The sequence below is a fragment of the Phocoena sinus genome, chromosome 20 (genome assembly GCF_008692025.1).
Source record: "Phocoena sinus isolate mPhoSin1 chromosome 20, mPhoSin1.pri, whole genome shotgun sequence".
NCBI lineage: Eukaryota > Metazoa > Chordata > Mammalia > Artiodactyla > Phocoenidae > Phocoena > Phocoena sinus.
In genome coordinates, this window is record NC_045782.1 from 31166852 (window position 1) to 31184353 (window position 17502).

A 17502-nucleotide genomic window follows, 5' to 3' on the forward strand; every position below is an offset into this window, starting at 1 on the left:
AAAAATATGGAATGTTTCATGAATTTGCATGTAATCCTGTGCAAGGGCCATGCTAATCTTCTGGTACCTGGTACCTGGTACCACAAAAAAAAGAAAAAAAAAATCATCATCAAGTGTAAGTTCATCAGTTGTGTCATTCCAATTTTAGTATATGTGCTGCCAAAGTGAGCACAAGCCTCACAGTTCCACAAGTGGGATTCTTTTGAGGTGTAAATAAATTTAAACTTCTCAGAACCAGTTAGAAATTTATACAAATTAACTCGTTGTAATTACTAACTTGCCAGTCTTACCAGGTTGAGAAGTTCCGAACCTTAGGACCTGCTTTCCTTTCTTATCGAAGTTTTCCTGCCAGAACACCATATGTCATTACTTGCCTTGAGTTGGAAAACAGTTTGCATTCACATCTGTAAATGTATTCATCCTCTTAACTTATGTAAGGTTTTTGCACACAATTCTCAATTCTTGAAGAGATAACAACAGATTTTGGTTTTCTACTGTCATGTGAGAATATTAGGCCCCAGCAGTGTGCCATTGTGAGGAAGTAAAAGTGCTGCAGAAAACCGAAAAACAAAACAAAACAAAAAAACCCCAGCTATACTCCGTTTTTTCTCCACAAAGATGGTGTTCGATTCTCTCATCAGCCTTCAAATAGAGAGAAAATAGAATTTGTGGTGATCATGTTTTGAGGACGTGAATTGTGGGTGCTTTGTCCATATTGCCAGCTGATGAGTCACTTCAGATTACTGGGACGTGGGGAAACGTTTCACAATCTGTTCTTGGGATTGGGCAATCCCAGCTAGGAAACTCATTTTCAGTATATAAGAAAGTAAACTTCAAGCTAGAGTCCTTGTTCTTCCAGTTGCTATAATGGCCCATTGTAATAAATCACTGATTACTAAAACTGCCTCTCCGGTGGCCATGCAAATCAAAAACAAAAGTTCCCAGTTCCCAGAGATTTGTCAGAGAACTATCCAAATGTCAAGGTCAGTTTATACTTTCTCCCCTCTTTTTGTTTGGTAGGATTAGGATTCTTTTTTCAGCCTCAGACAAGCCATTGCCTCACTTGTTTTGGCCACCAAAAACACTTGGACAAGAATCACATAATTTAAGCAGTGGTGAAATAATCTGATTTCACACAGAGCTATGGTGAACATTAATATTTTAATTGTCAGTCAAGCATAAGGAAAAACAAAGAAGGAATTCCCTGGTGGTCCAGTGGTTAGGACTCTACACTTTCACTGCTGAGGGCAGGGGTTCAGTCACTGGTGGGGGAACTAAGATCCTGCAGGCCGCGCCAAAAAAAAAAGAAAGAAAAAAGGAAAACAAAGAGGTGAAAAAATCATCATCGGGCTTCCCTGGTGACACAGTGGTTGAGAGTCCACCTGCCGATGCAGGGGACACGGGTTCGTGCCCCGGTCCGGGAAGATCCCACATGCCGTGGAGCGGCTGGGCCCGTGAGCCATGGCCGCTGAGGCTGTGCGTCTAGAGCCTGTGCTCCGCAATGGGAGAGGCCACAACAGTGAGAGGCCCGCGTACCACAAAAAAAAGAAAAAAAAAATCATCATCAACTGTAAGTTCATCAGTTGTTCAATGGTATCACTCTGGTTGGGGATGTTGTAGCAAGGGTGATTGTACGTGTGTTAAGGCAGGCCATATATGGGAAATCTGTACCTTCTGCTCTAATTTTGCTGTGAACCTGAAACTGCTCTAGAAAATGTCTATTAAAAAATTACATTTCTCTAAAATCCTCTAATTGTGAGGTAAAAATACATTAATTACTCACTCCATAGACATTCTCTCGTGCATTCATCAGGCTGAAACTTTTGAACACTACCATTTGTGGTAATCGCCTAAAAATTATAATTCTAAACTTCAGAATTGCAAAACCAACATAATCCAAGGTTATATCACCTCACATCTCTTTAATTACAACGCCTGCCATTTGTCTGCCCTGCATATTACTAGATAACTGTGGTTTCTGAAACACCATTTCCCACATTTCTATTTGAAATTCTAAGTATTTGTTTACTATCTTGGGTCCCTTCACCCTAACCCACAGATCTCTTTAGCCCACTCTGCTCATTCTCAGGCCCAGCAAACTTTCTGAAAATACAGTGATAATTTGTTTTGCTTTGTCATTCTCTTGAAACTAGCATTTATAAAGTGGCCATGTAATTTGTCATCCTGCCTAGGAAACCTTCATGAAATGAGGCTCTATTAATAATTAAACCAAAAAAATAAGGTAAAGTAGGACTGTCTCCTGCAAACCATGAAGTATGGTTACCCTTTATCTTTGACACATTAGTACTACTTTGTAACTGTTTTGTGCATGATTATATATTTCTGCATGATTATAATTCTATTGTCTATTTAGCTAAAATGTAAACTCTTTGACAGAAGTGATTATTTGTTTCATTTCTATTTTCCATAAGACTCTGCTCACTAACAGGAAAAATTTCATGTCAGAACCCCAGTAATTTATCCTACAATTTGGAGCTGGTATTTATAATTAAAGATACCAGAAAGTAAAACTATTAACAAAGACCAAAAATTAGTTTCATCAACTGTTTTAATGATGGCCATGGCATAATTTATCTTCCCCTCATATACATAAACCTGGATAAAGATTGCTTTAAATCAGTGAAAACTGAATATGTAGTAACAGTTTTGAGAAGCTAAAATTTTAATATTAGGAAACATTTATAAACATTTATTTAGCGCTATATACCTGCCATTGTAGTAGTATTATCTGCATTTTACAGGTGGGGGCCAAAACTCAAAGATGTTAAGCCATTTAGTCCCAAGTTCAGGCAAAGTGACAGAAGTGCATGGTTCCTGAAGCCTCAGCTTTCTGCCTGAAAAAGAAGAACCCCAAAGAAAGGGAAGGTACCATGGAGACTGTAGAGAGGGAGGAGCTCAGGAAAGCGACCCCACTGAGTACATTAGGCATGAATCTGATCCTAATCAGCATATTAAAGACTTTGAGAACTTAACTGGCAGATAGATCACTGCCCAGGTCCCCAACTAGCTACTGGGTGATGAACACATGGGACAGATCAAATTACACAACGGGAAAGGATTTGGAAAATGAACTGATATTGAAGCCACAGACCACAGAAGGTGTGTTGGAATATGTGGCATTGAGACAGGAAGGGGGAAGGGCACAACCTTTTAAAGAATGACAGCCATTGAGGATGTGACATAAACTGGTTAGCACAAACTAGGTCCAAGATGGCAGATGACTGACTTCCGCTAAATCTTGAGCCTCAGTATATGCTCAATGTGATATGTCAGCAAGCTAAATGACACACCCACAGGTGCCGTGACAGTTCCAAGGCCCACCATAAAAGGCCAAAAAATGGGCGGTGGCCCAATTCCTGGAAATTCCCGCCCCTTCCCCAAAATAGTTGGAATAATCCTCCCACTCATTAGCCTATGAAATTACACACCGCTATAAAACCTGACAACCCCATACCCTTAAGCCTCTGGCCTTCTGAGATGACCCACATTCAGTGTGTATCTCCCTGCATTAAGCCTTCTTTCACTTTATTATGGCTCGCTCTTGAATAATTTCCTGCACGAAGCCAAGAACCCACACTCAGCAGCCGTCCCAGGGACTTGCCCGAGACCTGGGATGGGACGTGACCATCCTCTTGTGCCCCACTTTCTTTCCTGCAACAGCGTGAATTAACCAGATTGACTACCTATTAAAACAATGATCTCCATAAGAGCTAAATAAGATTGTCATAATATTCAAATGTCTAGGATAGAATCCAAAATTACATGGTATACAAAGAACCAGGAAAACCTCAATTTGCATGACAAAAACAATTAACAGATGCCAATACCTAAATGACAAAGAATAATATCTGACACTTTAAACCAATATTATACAAATGCTCTTGCAAGCAACTGTGAACACTTGACATGAATGGAAAAACAGAAAATCTCAAAAAAGAGAAGATATAAAGAACTGTAAGCAGATAGGGTAGGGGGTCCTTGGAGAAAGAGAACCAGGCCTGGCTTTCTTGACATAAGAGAAACTATTTTGGCGTAAGCCATTTTGTGACCTAAGCCTGGTCACGAAGCTTGCCCTTGAACAGGTCTCAGTAATTAATGATATTAAGGGAAGTGAGGGAATTCAGGAACAAGGGAAAAGCAGTCAAGAAACAATAGTTCAGTGATAAAAGTCCTAGTTCCTCCCCAAGGGGTGTACATAACAATCGGATACATACCCTCTGATACATATCTGGTACAAATCCTCTCCGTGTCCCCCATTTCTTGTTTGTAGGAAATAGGATTCATTCAGCCTCCTGACCTTCCCTGAGTTCCAAAGAGCAGTTTCAAACTGCTGCTTATCAGGGAAGGGGAGGGAAAGCAGAAACAAAGGGGGAGCAGTCAAGAAACGATAGTGCAGCTGTGGGGCAGGGTCCTGGTTTCTCCTCAAGGAATATAACAATATCTTTGAGTTCTGTAGGAACTATGGCCCCCACTCGGGTGGAGAATGGTAACTTAAGGCTGAGCACAAGATTCCTTGAACACGGCTGTTACCTCACCATCGACCAATCAGAAGAAAGTCTGCACGTGGGAAGTCTGATCCCTCTTCCCAAAATGATTCTCCCTTTAAAAACTTTCATGGTCAAGCAGAATCTTCAAAGTTGATTTTTGGACACCAGTCCGTCTTCTCCCCAGATTGCTGACTTCCTGAATAAAGCAACTCTTCCTTTCCAACCAACACTCTCATCTCTTGAATATTGGTTTTCCAGCGGCGAGCAGCAGAACCTGAGTTCGGTAACACCACCACCTTCCTCCTGGGAGAAGAAGCTGGAGATTAAGTTAATAATTGATCATGCCTATATAATGAAGCCTCCATGAAAATCCCTGAACTGTGGGCTTTGGAGAGCTGCCAGACTGGTGAACAGACTCATGTGCTGGCAGGGTGGTACAACCCAAATCCGTGGGGACAGAACCTCCTACACTTGGAACCCTTCTGGACTTTCCTGATGTCTCTTCATCTTTATTACATGATAAACCAGTAAACACATTTCCCTGAGTTCTGTGAGCTGTTCTAGCAAAGTATGAAACCTGAGGTGGTGATTGTGGGAATGCTGAATTATAGTCAGCCAGTCAGAAGAGTAGGTGACAACCTGGGACTTGCAATTGGCATCTGAAGTGGGGGCAGCACCATGAGACTGAGCCCTTAACTTGTGGGATCAGATGGATAGTGTCAGACTGAACTGAACTGTAGGACACCCAGTTGGTGTCTGCAGAATATGGCAGCATTGCTTGGTGTAGGAAAACCCACACATCTGGCATCTTAAGTATTTTGAGTGTGAGTAAAGGAAGAAGTAGTGTTTGTTTTCCTTTCAGTGGACACGGTTAAGTAGTGGCATAGGTAAATAACATATCCAGAGTAGAATACGAAAGAATGAGGAGGTGCTGTGATGTACTGATGTGGAAAAATCTTTAAGATATAAGATTAAGAGAGAAACAGATGTATAGTTGCATGTCTATGTACAGATTGGATGGCTAACCTGGGGACTAAGGTGAGGGTAGTTTCATTATGTACCCTTTTATAAATCATGAATTTTGCATCATGCATTATACTACTGATGTATACATTATAGGCAAAAAAATAAATAATATAATATAATATAAACATTAAAATAATATAAACATTAAAATAATATAAACATTAAAACATTGTTAATTGCATAACATCTTTAACTCGTTAAAGAAAAGGCCTAGGGAACTTCCCTGGTGGCACAGTGGTTGGGAATCCACCTGCCAAGGCAGGGTACACGGGTTCGAGCCCTGGCCCAGGAAGATCCCACATGCCGTGGAGCAGCTAAGCCCGTGCGCCACAACTACTGAGCCCATGTGCCACAACTACTGAAGCCTGTGCACTGCAACAGGAGAAGCCACCGTAATGAGAAGCCTGCGCGCTGCAACGAAGAGTAGTCCCCGCTCGCCGCAACTAGAGGGAGCCCGCACGCAGCAATGAAGACCCAACGCAGCCAAATAAATAAATTACAAAAACAAAACAAAACAAAAAAAGAAAAGGCCTAAAAACAGCCCTAGGTACACATACAAAAGAGAGCTAATTTTACCTTTTAGTTATGTATCTCAAACCAAAAATGTTTCCAGTATTAGACAGCTATTAGTATGGTATGGAACTGGACTCTATGGCACTATAAATGTGACCTAGGAAAGAATGCTATGACATTTACATTAAAAAATTAATCTGAAAAATAAAGATGGAAAAATTCTTCACAAAAAATTGACTCCAAAAGTGTATGCTACTTGCTATATGTCATTACCTTGGAAAGATCTGAAAAACAAACTCATTAGTTTTGAAAAACTAGCCAAAATTAATGTTTCACCTGAACCACTGGTTCTCAATCTTTTTTTTTTGAAGGAAATTTTTATTTATTTATTTGGCTGCATTGGGTCTTCATTGCTGCACGCGGGCTTTCTCTAGTTGCGGTGAGCAGGGGCTACTACTCTTTTTTTTTTTTTTTTTTTTGCGGTATGCGGGCCTCTCACTGTTGTGGCCTCTCCCATTGCGGAGCACAGGCTCCGGACGTGCAAGCTCAGCGGCCATGGCTCACGGGCCCAGCCGCTCCGCAGCATGTGGGATCTTCCCGGACCGGGGCACAAACCCGTGTCCCCTGCATCGGCAAGAGGACTCTCAACCACTGCGCCACCAGGGAAGCCCCGGGGCTACTCTTCATTGCGGTGTGCGGGCTTCTCATTGCAGTGGCTTCTCTTGTTGTGGAGCACGGGCTCTAGGCACGCAGGCTTCACTAGCTGTGGCACACGGGCTCAGTAGTTGTGCTCGCAGGCTCTAGAGCACAGGCTCAGTAGTTGTGGTGCACGGGCTTAGTTGTTCTGTGGCATGTGGGATCTTGCCAGACCAGGGCTCGAACCCATGTCCCCTGCACTGGCAGGTGGATTCTTAACCACTGCGCCACCAGGGAAGCCCTCAATTAATCCTCTTATGGAAAACTGGTGTGCTTCCAATTGCACAGTTCCTAGGATACTGTAGGTGCATGGTCAATGTTGAATGCATGGATTAACTCTTCAATGTCTCATTTAGAGTCCTATTCTAAATAAATTTAAAAAATTTCTCTTTGTAGAACAATTTATCACACCAAAAGAACATACTCTTAGTATTTTGGTATTAGTTCCTTTTAGTTTTTTCTTATATTACCAAATAATAATTTTATTCATTTTTAATTGCTATGTAATATTTCATCAAACTCTTATAAGCCATAACTGATCTAACCATATACTTATTATTGTATATTTAGCCTGATTTGATGTACTCTAAGTTAAAATTAAAAAGTCAAGATTGCAAAAATGAACATTACATGTATTTTAAGTTGTTACTCTAAAGCTTGATCATGGCCTAACAAAAAGTTAATATACACCATTTAAACAAACCACTAACAAAAATCCAGCAACATCAGTAACAGTTCACTGATTTTATTAGATGAACAAACATGTCCATATAATCAATGAAAACCATAGGATATATAAAATAATTTAAGAAATGTTGGGAATTAGCAGCACCATCCGTTATTGACATAGCAAGAAAAACTTCACATATTTTATGCAAACACTAGAAGAGGATATAGCTACTTTTAAGACCTACTAATGCCACTGAATGTCTGGGATGATTGAGAAGGGCATCTTTTTAGGCAAACCTACCTCCTTCTACTTCAAAGATTTGGTGAGCAAATCTGATGATTAATGTTTAGAAAAAATGCTACTGGATGAAATAAGAGATACTGCATAGTATTTTAATTAGGACAAGGAGACTAAAACCCAGCTGCTTTTGCATGGCTCAACACTTCTGCTTCTATGAAAAATTTAGTTCTGAATTATGAAATCAGAAATAAAGAATAATTTTTAAAAGACTAATTGTCTCTAAGAAACATTAAGTGGAACACAGATCACTATGAAAATACATCACTTTTCCAGTTTGCTTCATAATTTACTTTAAAAAGTTGTGTAGTTTTCATCACAAGTGACTTATACAAATTTCTTAATAAGCATTTTTAAAAGTTTAAATGTATTTCTAAAATCGAATAGATTCTTTTGATTTTTTTTTAAACCTTTAGCCCTGTTGTTACATTTACTGTGTATCAGAGTAAGAGACTGAGTTTGTGTGAAGGATACAAATTTACACACATTTTATAGCAACTTATACCCTAACATCTACAAAATTCACATTTATAATACAAGCAAGTACAAGGCCAGGATAAAACTGTTGAATTCCAAAAAGTCAAACTGTATACTATTTTTATTTTGTCCCCTTAAAAAAAGTTCAACTTCGGCACCAAATTCAAAGAGCCCTCTTAGAAGTTTGGAAAAAAAAAAAATTCCAGATATATTTCAGCAAACACAAACAGTTTTTCTGTGCTGATGAAGTAAAGGATTTCCAATTTTCTTCTGGCCCCTAAGTCTGCGTCGCATGGTAAGTTTAACAGAGTTCTTTCGCTGTGAGTTTGTGGGGAGGCTTGCAGGCTGAGCACCGCTACTTCGACTTAAACCATTTCGTCTATGCTTCTTCACAAGAGGGCCAGAGTTGGATTCTTCTAATGTCCTTTTGAAGTTTGTTGGAGGGGTTCTTTCAACTTCTTGAGCTTTCATTTGACCTGGGATCGACATCTTTAAATTTTTTTGGTCCATGATGGTGTTTGTTGAATTGGTAGGCACAAGGCCAACTGACAGGCTGTTATTCAAAGAATCATGTATCCTTAAAGTCAGGGCTTTAGTGCAATTTTCTTCAAGTGGCTCTGGATCTTTTGAGGATATGACTGCAGCCTGGACATTCCCTCGAGCTATCTCAGCTGGGACTTCTAAATAATTCTCTGAGAAGGCATTACTACGAATAAGGGCAGGTATGTGGTCCTTAGAGTTCAGCCTTGGCCATGGGTCCTCCTCCAGTGACTGAAAAACAAGAAGGTAAACCAAGTAAGATATAATTTATCCTAGAATTCAGCGTAACCATTGGGGAAATGAAAAGATTTCATTAGAATAAGTGACAAATTTGTTTATTTGGGGGGTTTATTTCCTACTTTCTATATTTTAATTTCTGAATATTCAGTAGTGTGGAAAATGTGAAGTGCAACATTAAAGCAACTCTGTCATAATGGAAATTCAGACTGTTGCTTTGCACCCATCTCCCAAACACTAGATACTGTTCTGTTATTTAAGAAAACAGGACATATGGGAATGTACTGAGTATGGCTGGGGCAACTTTCAAAGATAGAAGCGAGGGCTTCCCTGGTGGCACAGTGGTTAAGAATCCGCCTGCCAATGCAGGGGACACAGGTTCAAGCCCTGGTCCGGGAAGATCCCACATGCCACGGAGCAACTAAGCCCATGAGCCACAACTACTAAGCCTGCGCTCTAGAGCCTGCAAGCCACAACCACTGAGCCCACGTACCACACCTACTGAAGCCTACACACCTAGAGCCTGTGCTCCGCAACAAGAGAAGCCACCACAATGAGAAACCTGCGCACCACAACAAAGAGTAGCCCCCGCTCACTGCAAAGAGAGAAAGCCTGCGCACAGCAACAAAGACCCAACACAGCCAAAAGTAAATAAATAAAATTAATTTATTTTTTTAAAAAAGATATAAGTGAAAATCATATGGAAACTTTCAGGTATTGTTTTTTAAAAAGCTTCACAGGAGGTTCAGATATGCACCACTCCTTTAGGTGTAGTGCCTCAGATCTATATGTATTCAGAATATCCTCCCATCTCCAGACAGATAAGAACATTCTTCCTATCAAATACAAATCTTCCACTATAATATTTTAGAAAAACATTGCTTTAATACTTTCTTAAGTACAAATTTTAAGCATAAATACTATCTCTTGCCCAAGTGTGTAACATTTCCCTCAATCATTTCCTCTCTCAATCAAATCAAATTTATTAAAATAGTAATATATTCTGAAGAGCCCAAGTAAACCATTTTGTAGAATGGTAAACAAAGACATATTATCTGGTCGCCCTCTGATATAAAATCCCCTAGGAATAAACGCCTTTCGAGAAAGTGCTCTATAAAAAAGCATATTTATAAAACTAATGTTCCCTTTAACGTTTCTAGATTTAAAAAGAAAAAGGCAAAACTGAAGCAATCAAACGCATTTCAATTTAACCATGTAACATGAACATGCTTTACTGAAAAAAAATGAACTTTAGGTCCAGTGGAGGCTAGAGATGAGAAACCCTAAAGTTCCTATTTTGGTACTGCCCCAAATAGAATGCTGCTACCTTTTTTTTAAAAAAACTAAGAATATATTCTTCCTTTCTGGGGTCATTGGCTCATTTATTTATTTTATACTACATGGTTTACTGAAAGCCCAATTCTTATCTGTTTTAACACTGACTAGATGTTGGGCAGCAACCTTATTTCAAAATACCAGTGTTGAGAACGGATAACAGGACAGTCTCTGTTCTAGAATATTTACATCTGGCTTTCAATGATATCAACAACTTGTCTGTGAATTTATCCCCACTGCATTAGGTTGATTCCAATGCCTACTACCCTGATCACCAGCATGTTCTGACTGACCACAGAAAACTAGTCATTAGTAATTTTTGACTAAAAGTTCATCTTGGTTTAATATAGAAAAAGGATTTGCAACAAGACCAGGCAGCAGATAAATTCTGTAGACAGAAGGCTTCCTACTACCAAACAAGCACATCACTAATTTAGGCACAAGAAGAAAGGTACTAATCAAGCCACTTACAGAAATAGAACATATTGCTCTAGTTTATGCAACAATGTTAGACATTAGATGGAATTCCTTTACAAAAGAAAAACAATGGGATGATGTCAGAGTCAACACAATTTATTGTAATTTCTGTTGTGCTGTGTCTTTTTAAACTCACAAATTATTCTGATACTACAGGTGCACTGGCTTTTCTTCCCCCACTTTTTCCTTGAACTTTTCCTTCTCTTTTTATTGGCATTCTGTGGAAATACATTGCATCTGTTAGCTCAGGCAACTGCCTAGACTTCCTAGACTGATCCCAGATTAATGACTACTGTATTGCTAAGCCTTCTTACATGCTCATAAAACACTTGTGATATTGAGAGGTTATGTCCTAAAAACTCACACTTTAAAAGTTTCACTACTTCAGAGATCAGCTTTCTTGAGAGCTCCATATATTTTACAATCCAACAGTAAACAACGAATTACAAATTGTGCCTAGAACACAATTGAAACTAAGTGTTAATCCTCTGGAAGAACTCTTTTCCTCATTCCTCCTTCCTATAGCTCTTGGCTTATTTAAAAAACAGCTAAATTTAGTTTTGCCCTAAAGAAAGGATAAAGAAATCTGTGCCATAGTAATATATCACAAACAGAAGTATTTCTACTATTATCTGTGCGAAAACAAGGATTTGACTACCGATTTAGCTTACGATTCAAACAGAAGTTCACATGTCTATAGGTAGATAACCTAGTCTCACGTGCCTAGTCTAAATGTGGGTAGGTCTTAAAAATCATTCAAAATCAACCAAAATGTCATTTATATCTAGATGTTACTAAACATAGGATTACTGTAACAATGAAATACATCAGAGATACTTGTGAGTAGCCATGGTTAAGATAAACAAACGAAACACAATCTTTGGGGCAGAGATTTGTCTTTATTTACTTGTTAGGCCAGAGCCAACAATACTGATTGTTCTGAATGGCTCTAAATATTCTTTCATATTTAGGTGGGGCCAGATGGTTAACAAACAACCACGCCTACATATAAGTCAGTGCATACATAAATCTCCTAAGCTTTACTTTAGTAAAATTGTTAGATCATTATTTTTCAGAATTTTAAAATATGTTTTAAAAATTATTTCTAGGTGCAATTTATGTTCAATTTTACTAATGCCAATCCACAGACGGCAATAAGTTTTGAGATCAATATTAAGAGTATTTATTCCTATCACAGTATCTTCTATCCCCTCATCCTTACCTCCACCTTAACGCCTCCTTCTCTGTACTGGCTAAAGTTCAGTTATTCAAATACAAACACATTAGGAAACATGAAAGTAATGAATACATTCAAATACAGGAACCAGCGAATTCTCAAATGAACATAAGCTCCTTCATAACACTCAAAGAGAATGAAGAGACTTTAAAAGATTTCAATCCGCATTATTATTCAAGAGTTTTCAAAGCAAAGAAAGCTTTGACAAGAAATTCTTTTAAGAAAATAAGCATAAAATATTAATTTGTCAATTTCTAAATGAAGCGTCTATGTAAGGAAAATTAAGTTGCCATATATATAGTGAAGTAAAAGATAGGAAAGTGGTAATAGTAAACTTCCAAGTACTCCATATAGGATCACAATATCCAAAATTAAATAAATTCTTTGTGCTGTGTAGCTTTGAACATCTTAAAAAGCTGCCTGAATACATGGCATAAAATTCCACTGTGTTTCCCATTTTATTGGTCATTCTTCTGAAAGCACGTCCTCAGAAGGCCAGGTATATCAAAACAGTTATCCATATTACTAATTATTAGCAGGAAAAGATTGGGATGAAATCAGAAAAAGGGAAATACAGTAGCATTTAAACTTGTTTATTTCACAGCACATCTTAAATTCATTCAATATTAACATGGATAAGAAACAGGAATGATGTTTCTTATCCATGTTAATAGACAACCAGTTCTGAAGTCTGATATCCTAAGGTCCAGTTCAGTCTTGATTCTGTATGATCTTATTCAAACTGCTCAATATCTCAGTTATATTATCTATAAAATGGAATAACATCTGCACTATTTAGCTTTCAGGGTTATGAGGTTCAAATGAAATACCACATATGGAAGTGCATCATAAAAAATGCTTACAAACTTTCATACTATCAGACGGGAATCAATAAGTTCCAAATATTAATATTGTTAATATTCTTCAGGGACCATAACTAATCACTTTTCTATTAGGTGCTCTACATACAGCTGGCATTCAGTATAGTACCTATGTGTAGATGGCCTACTGACAATAAGTTACACGGCAAAGATCTATCACTTTCTTGACGGTAGCTCAAATCTGAAATTCTATTATATAAAGAATCTGAAAACTGTTTTCAGGTAATACTAACAGAGAAATTCTATTACAGCTTAAATTCTAGAGAACTGTGTACCTTGACTGGTGGTGTAGAACACGGAGAAGAAGTCATCACGCAGGTTTCTTGACTATTATAGGAAGGGCTATCAGTCAGGTTCAGATAGAGCTCGTCTTCATTGGTGAAATCTCCCTGAGTGCCCGCTCCTGGAGAGATGCAGATTACTATGGCACTGGTATTATCCGCTCGAAGCATACGCTGCCTCCAGCGGCCTAGAGCTCGATTCACAAGCATTTTGGCACAAGACTGTCCATGCTCACCCTGTATTTAAAAGAATAAGAAGGAAGATAACAACTCAGACCTTGTTGCCACTACACCTGTATCAAGTGAAAAATCACGTGTTCAACATGGCCTACATAAACAATTAAAATTTCAAACTTTATCCACAAACCCCATAACTATGCTAAAACAGTATTGCTCTGAATTTAAAAAATAATAAGACAAGGTCTTATCCTGTGGTTAAATTTCACCTGTATTTTTATCTTTTTGGTAGCAAACTTGGACTTCATTGTAAACTTACTTAGGAAAAGTTATACAGAAGTTATCTAAAAAGGGGAAGTAAATATCAAGTTATAACAGATAAACAATTCACAAGTGAAATAATCACACATGGCAAAAATACTCATTGCAAAGGGCCAATTTCCTCCTAAAATAAGAGCTTCGGCAAATCAAAGACAATCCCAACATAAAACTGTCAAAGGATATGAACAAAATTCAGAGACAAGGAAATAAAAGTGGTCATTAAATATATGTATACATATTGACATATATATATACATACATAGATATATGTATATATATTGACATATATATACATACGTAGATACATACACACATAGCCATTTATAGATATATAAATGGCTAATGTCACTCCTATGAAGAAAAAAGCAATACAATAAGTGGTTATAGTATAGAGATCAAATACATACAAACAGAGTAAAAAAACAAAAAAAAAATTAAATGAACTTGTGTTATACAAATAAATGTGGCTTGGAATAAAACTTACAGCATCATACATGGATTTAATAACTGCTAAGTTTCAAAGAACAGAAAAGGAAATGATGTGCTCCAGAAAAGAATTACTTATCTTAAAAAATACCTCTAGAAATAACTGAATAATGAAAATGAGTGGAAATGTTTGAAAAAGAAATGTGTCATGAACTATAAGGGGAAAAAATTTTAATTAATATGTTATTTTATGTAATGTCATAAAATATATTAATGTCACAGGGAGCTCAGCTCGGTGCTCTGTAGTGACCTAGATGGACAGGATTGGGGGGTGGGAGGGAGGTCCAAGAGGGAGGGGATATATGTATACATATAGCTGACTCACTTCATTGTACAGCAGAAACTAACACAACATTGTAAAGCAACTATACCCTAATTTAAAAAATGCATATATTAATGTATTATAAGTACAAAATATTAATGTACTATAATGTATACTATGTAATAATATATAATGTACTACCGTACTATAAGCACTTTATTAAAAAATATATAACGTATATGTCATTTAACTGTCAGCTATATGCCTCAAGTTTATATATTGAAACCGGATAAAGAACTGGGCTTTTTTCATTCTTTCCTTGGGAAACAGGGAATCATTTTTATTTGGGATTGTCTGATCTTGGTCATATTACAGTATTCCAACACATTAATGATGGCAAACTGCAAAAAATTCCTCTCAGCTCCTTTAAAATCTTAATATTAAGCCATCCTTGCATTCGCAAGAAAAGTACCACTTTGTAAAGATGTTTTTAAACATTGCTTTGTTCCCCCCTTTCTAATATGAAAAAATATGCACTTCACAATTGATGAAAGGCAGCATTAATCTGTAATTCATGAATCTATTACATTCCCCAGTGTATGTGTTGCACCACTCTCCAAATACTAGCTCACTGAGAACTCACTGAAGGACTCCTTTACCTTTCCCTTTTTCAGTGTGCCTGTTTCCCTCCCAGCAAAGCTCCATAAAAAAGAAATCTACATAAGCCATTTCTACTACCTTACTTGCATTCTCCCTCAGCCCACGGATTCTGTTGATTTGGGCCGCCCTTAATACTGTGTCCTTTTCTTCCACCCTACTGTCTCACTAGTGATGTCATAAATTGTCACAACTTTAACTCCCATTAACACTGAAATTAGCATTTCCAGGCATTGCCTTTCAGTAACTGCCTACTGAAAATATCTATCTAGATGAACCAAAGGCACGTCCTATTCAACATGCCTATATGAATTATCCCTCCCTCCCCACAAAATAATGTGTTTCTTCTTGATAACAGCTTCCAGCCACCACTAAGAAATTGGGGTGTCATAATATTCTCCCTCCTTAAAACCCAAGTTCTGTCAGTTCTACCACTTATGTATTTTTTTTAACATCTACATTTCTATTTACTTACTTACTTATTTATTTATGGCTGTGTTGGGCCTTCATTGCTGCGTGCGGGCATCCTCTAGTTGCAGCGAGTGGGGGCTACTCTTCGTTGCGGTGGCTTCTTTTGTTGTGGAGCACCGGTTATAGGTGCGCGGGCTTCAGTAGTTGTGCCACAGGGGTTAATAATTGTGGCTCACAGGCTCTAGAGCTCAGGCTCAGTAGTTGTGGTGCACGGGCTTAGTTGCTCCACAGTATGTGGGATCTTCCGGGACCAGGGCTCTAACCCGTGTCCCCTGCATTGACAGACGGACTTTTAACCACTGCCCCACCAGGGGAGTCCCATATTTCTTTTTGGCTTGTATGTGCATATGTTTTTTTTTCTTTTTTTTTTTTTTTTTAATCCATTGCTGCTTTAGCTCAAGCTTGCAAAAATTTTCATTTGGAACATAACAGCAGCTTCCAAAGTGGAAGCCTAATAGATCCATTAATAAAAATCAAGTCAGGGACTTCCTTGGTGGTCCAGTGGTTAAGACTCTGCACTCCTAATGCAGGGAGCCAGGGTTCTATCCCTGGTCAGGGAACTAGATCCCACAAGCCACAACTAGACCGGGTGCAGCCAAAAAAATAAATATTTTTTTTAAAAATTAAAATCAGGGGGCTTCCCTAGTGGCCAAGTGGTTGAGAATCTGCCTGCCAATGCAGGGGACACGGGTTCGAGCCCTGGTCTGGGAAGATCCCACATGCCGCGGAGCAACTAAGCCCGTGAGCCACAACTACCGTGCCTGCGCGTCTGGAGCCTGTGCTCCGCAACAAGAGAGGCCGCGATAGTGAGAGGCCCGCGCGCCGCGATGAAGAGTGGCCCCCGCTTGCTGCAACTGGAGAAAGCCCTTGCACAGAAATGAAGACCCAACACAGCCATAAACAAACAAACAAATAAATAAATAAATAAAATTAAAATCAGGACTTCCCTGGTGGTGCAGTGGTTAAGAATCCTCCTGTCAATGCAGGGGACGCGGGTTTGAGCCCTGGTCTGGGAAGATCCCACATGCCGTGGAGCAACTAAGCCCATGTGCCACAACTCCTGAGCCTGAGCTCTAGAGCCCACGAGACACAACTACTGAGCCCGCATGCCACAACTACTGAAACCCTCATGCCTAGAGCCCATGCTCTGCAACAAGAGGAGCCACCGCAATGAGAAGCCCATGCACCACAATGAAGAGTAGCCCCCACTCACTGCAACTAGAGAAAGCCCACATGCAGCAACTAAGACCCAAGGGAGCCATTAATTAATTAATTAATAAAACTAAAATCAAATCAGATACTGTCAATAGGAATCAACATGTGAAGAGACGCAGAGACAGACCTTATAAATATGATTCCATTCATCAAAATTCACCTTCTCTCAGGGATTCTTCACTAATCACTCACTGCTGACACCCATTCTCTTTCATTGCCAACTTTGCATCAGTTTAATTTAGTTAGGGGCAAGATGTTTTTCCTACACCTCCTAATAAATAGAATTCTCACATCCATTATCATCTGCCCTCTATTCCACCCTGCCATGAGTATGCTTTCTAAAATGCGTATCTAAAATGCAGCTTTTCAATACTCTCCACTACCTGACTATTAAGACTTAACTTCATAACAGACCATTCAAAACCGTTTTGCCTCCTGTCTTCGAATCACATCAAGTTACTTGTGAAACCTGAATGTGCTGTACTTGTCTCTTCCCTCTGACTTTACACATTCTATTCCTTTGCCTGGAAAGCTTCACTCTCCTCGCTTCATCTCTTTACCTGGTAAATTCAACTCCACCTTTAAGACCTGCTCAAATACCACTCTCATCCATGAAACTTCCTTAGGCAGTCCTCATAAGTTTCCTATCTTCTCCCTCTCAGTTCTCAACACTTGTTCTCAATATTGTTAGATGAATGCTTCCTTCAATACTCATTCTAAAAACACTTAGGTGTTTAT

At 38.7% G+C, this 17502-nt stretch overlaps 1 protein-coding gene and 1 pseudogene across 1 annotated transcript in view; both read right to left on the reverse strand.

Moving 5' to 3' along the window:
• On the reverse strand, nt 1-172 carry LOC116746558 (annotated as a pseudogene).
• An 8121-nt stretch (nt 173-8293) lies between these two features.
• The window catches only part of PPM1D (protein phosphatase, Mg2+/Mn2+ dependent 1D), a 53643-nt gene continuing 44434 nt past the window's right edge, over nt 8294-17502 (reverse strand). The window contains exons 5-6 of the mRNA XM_032617091.1: nt 13170-13412; nt 8294-8958 (exon numbers count right to left, since the gene is read on the reverse strand). Coding sequence (XP_032472982.1) covers nt 8401-8958; nt 13170-13412 — 801 coding nt within the window. The 3' untranslated portion in view covers nt 8294-8400. The remainder of the gene's footprint in view (nt 8959-13169; nt 13413-17502) is intronic.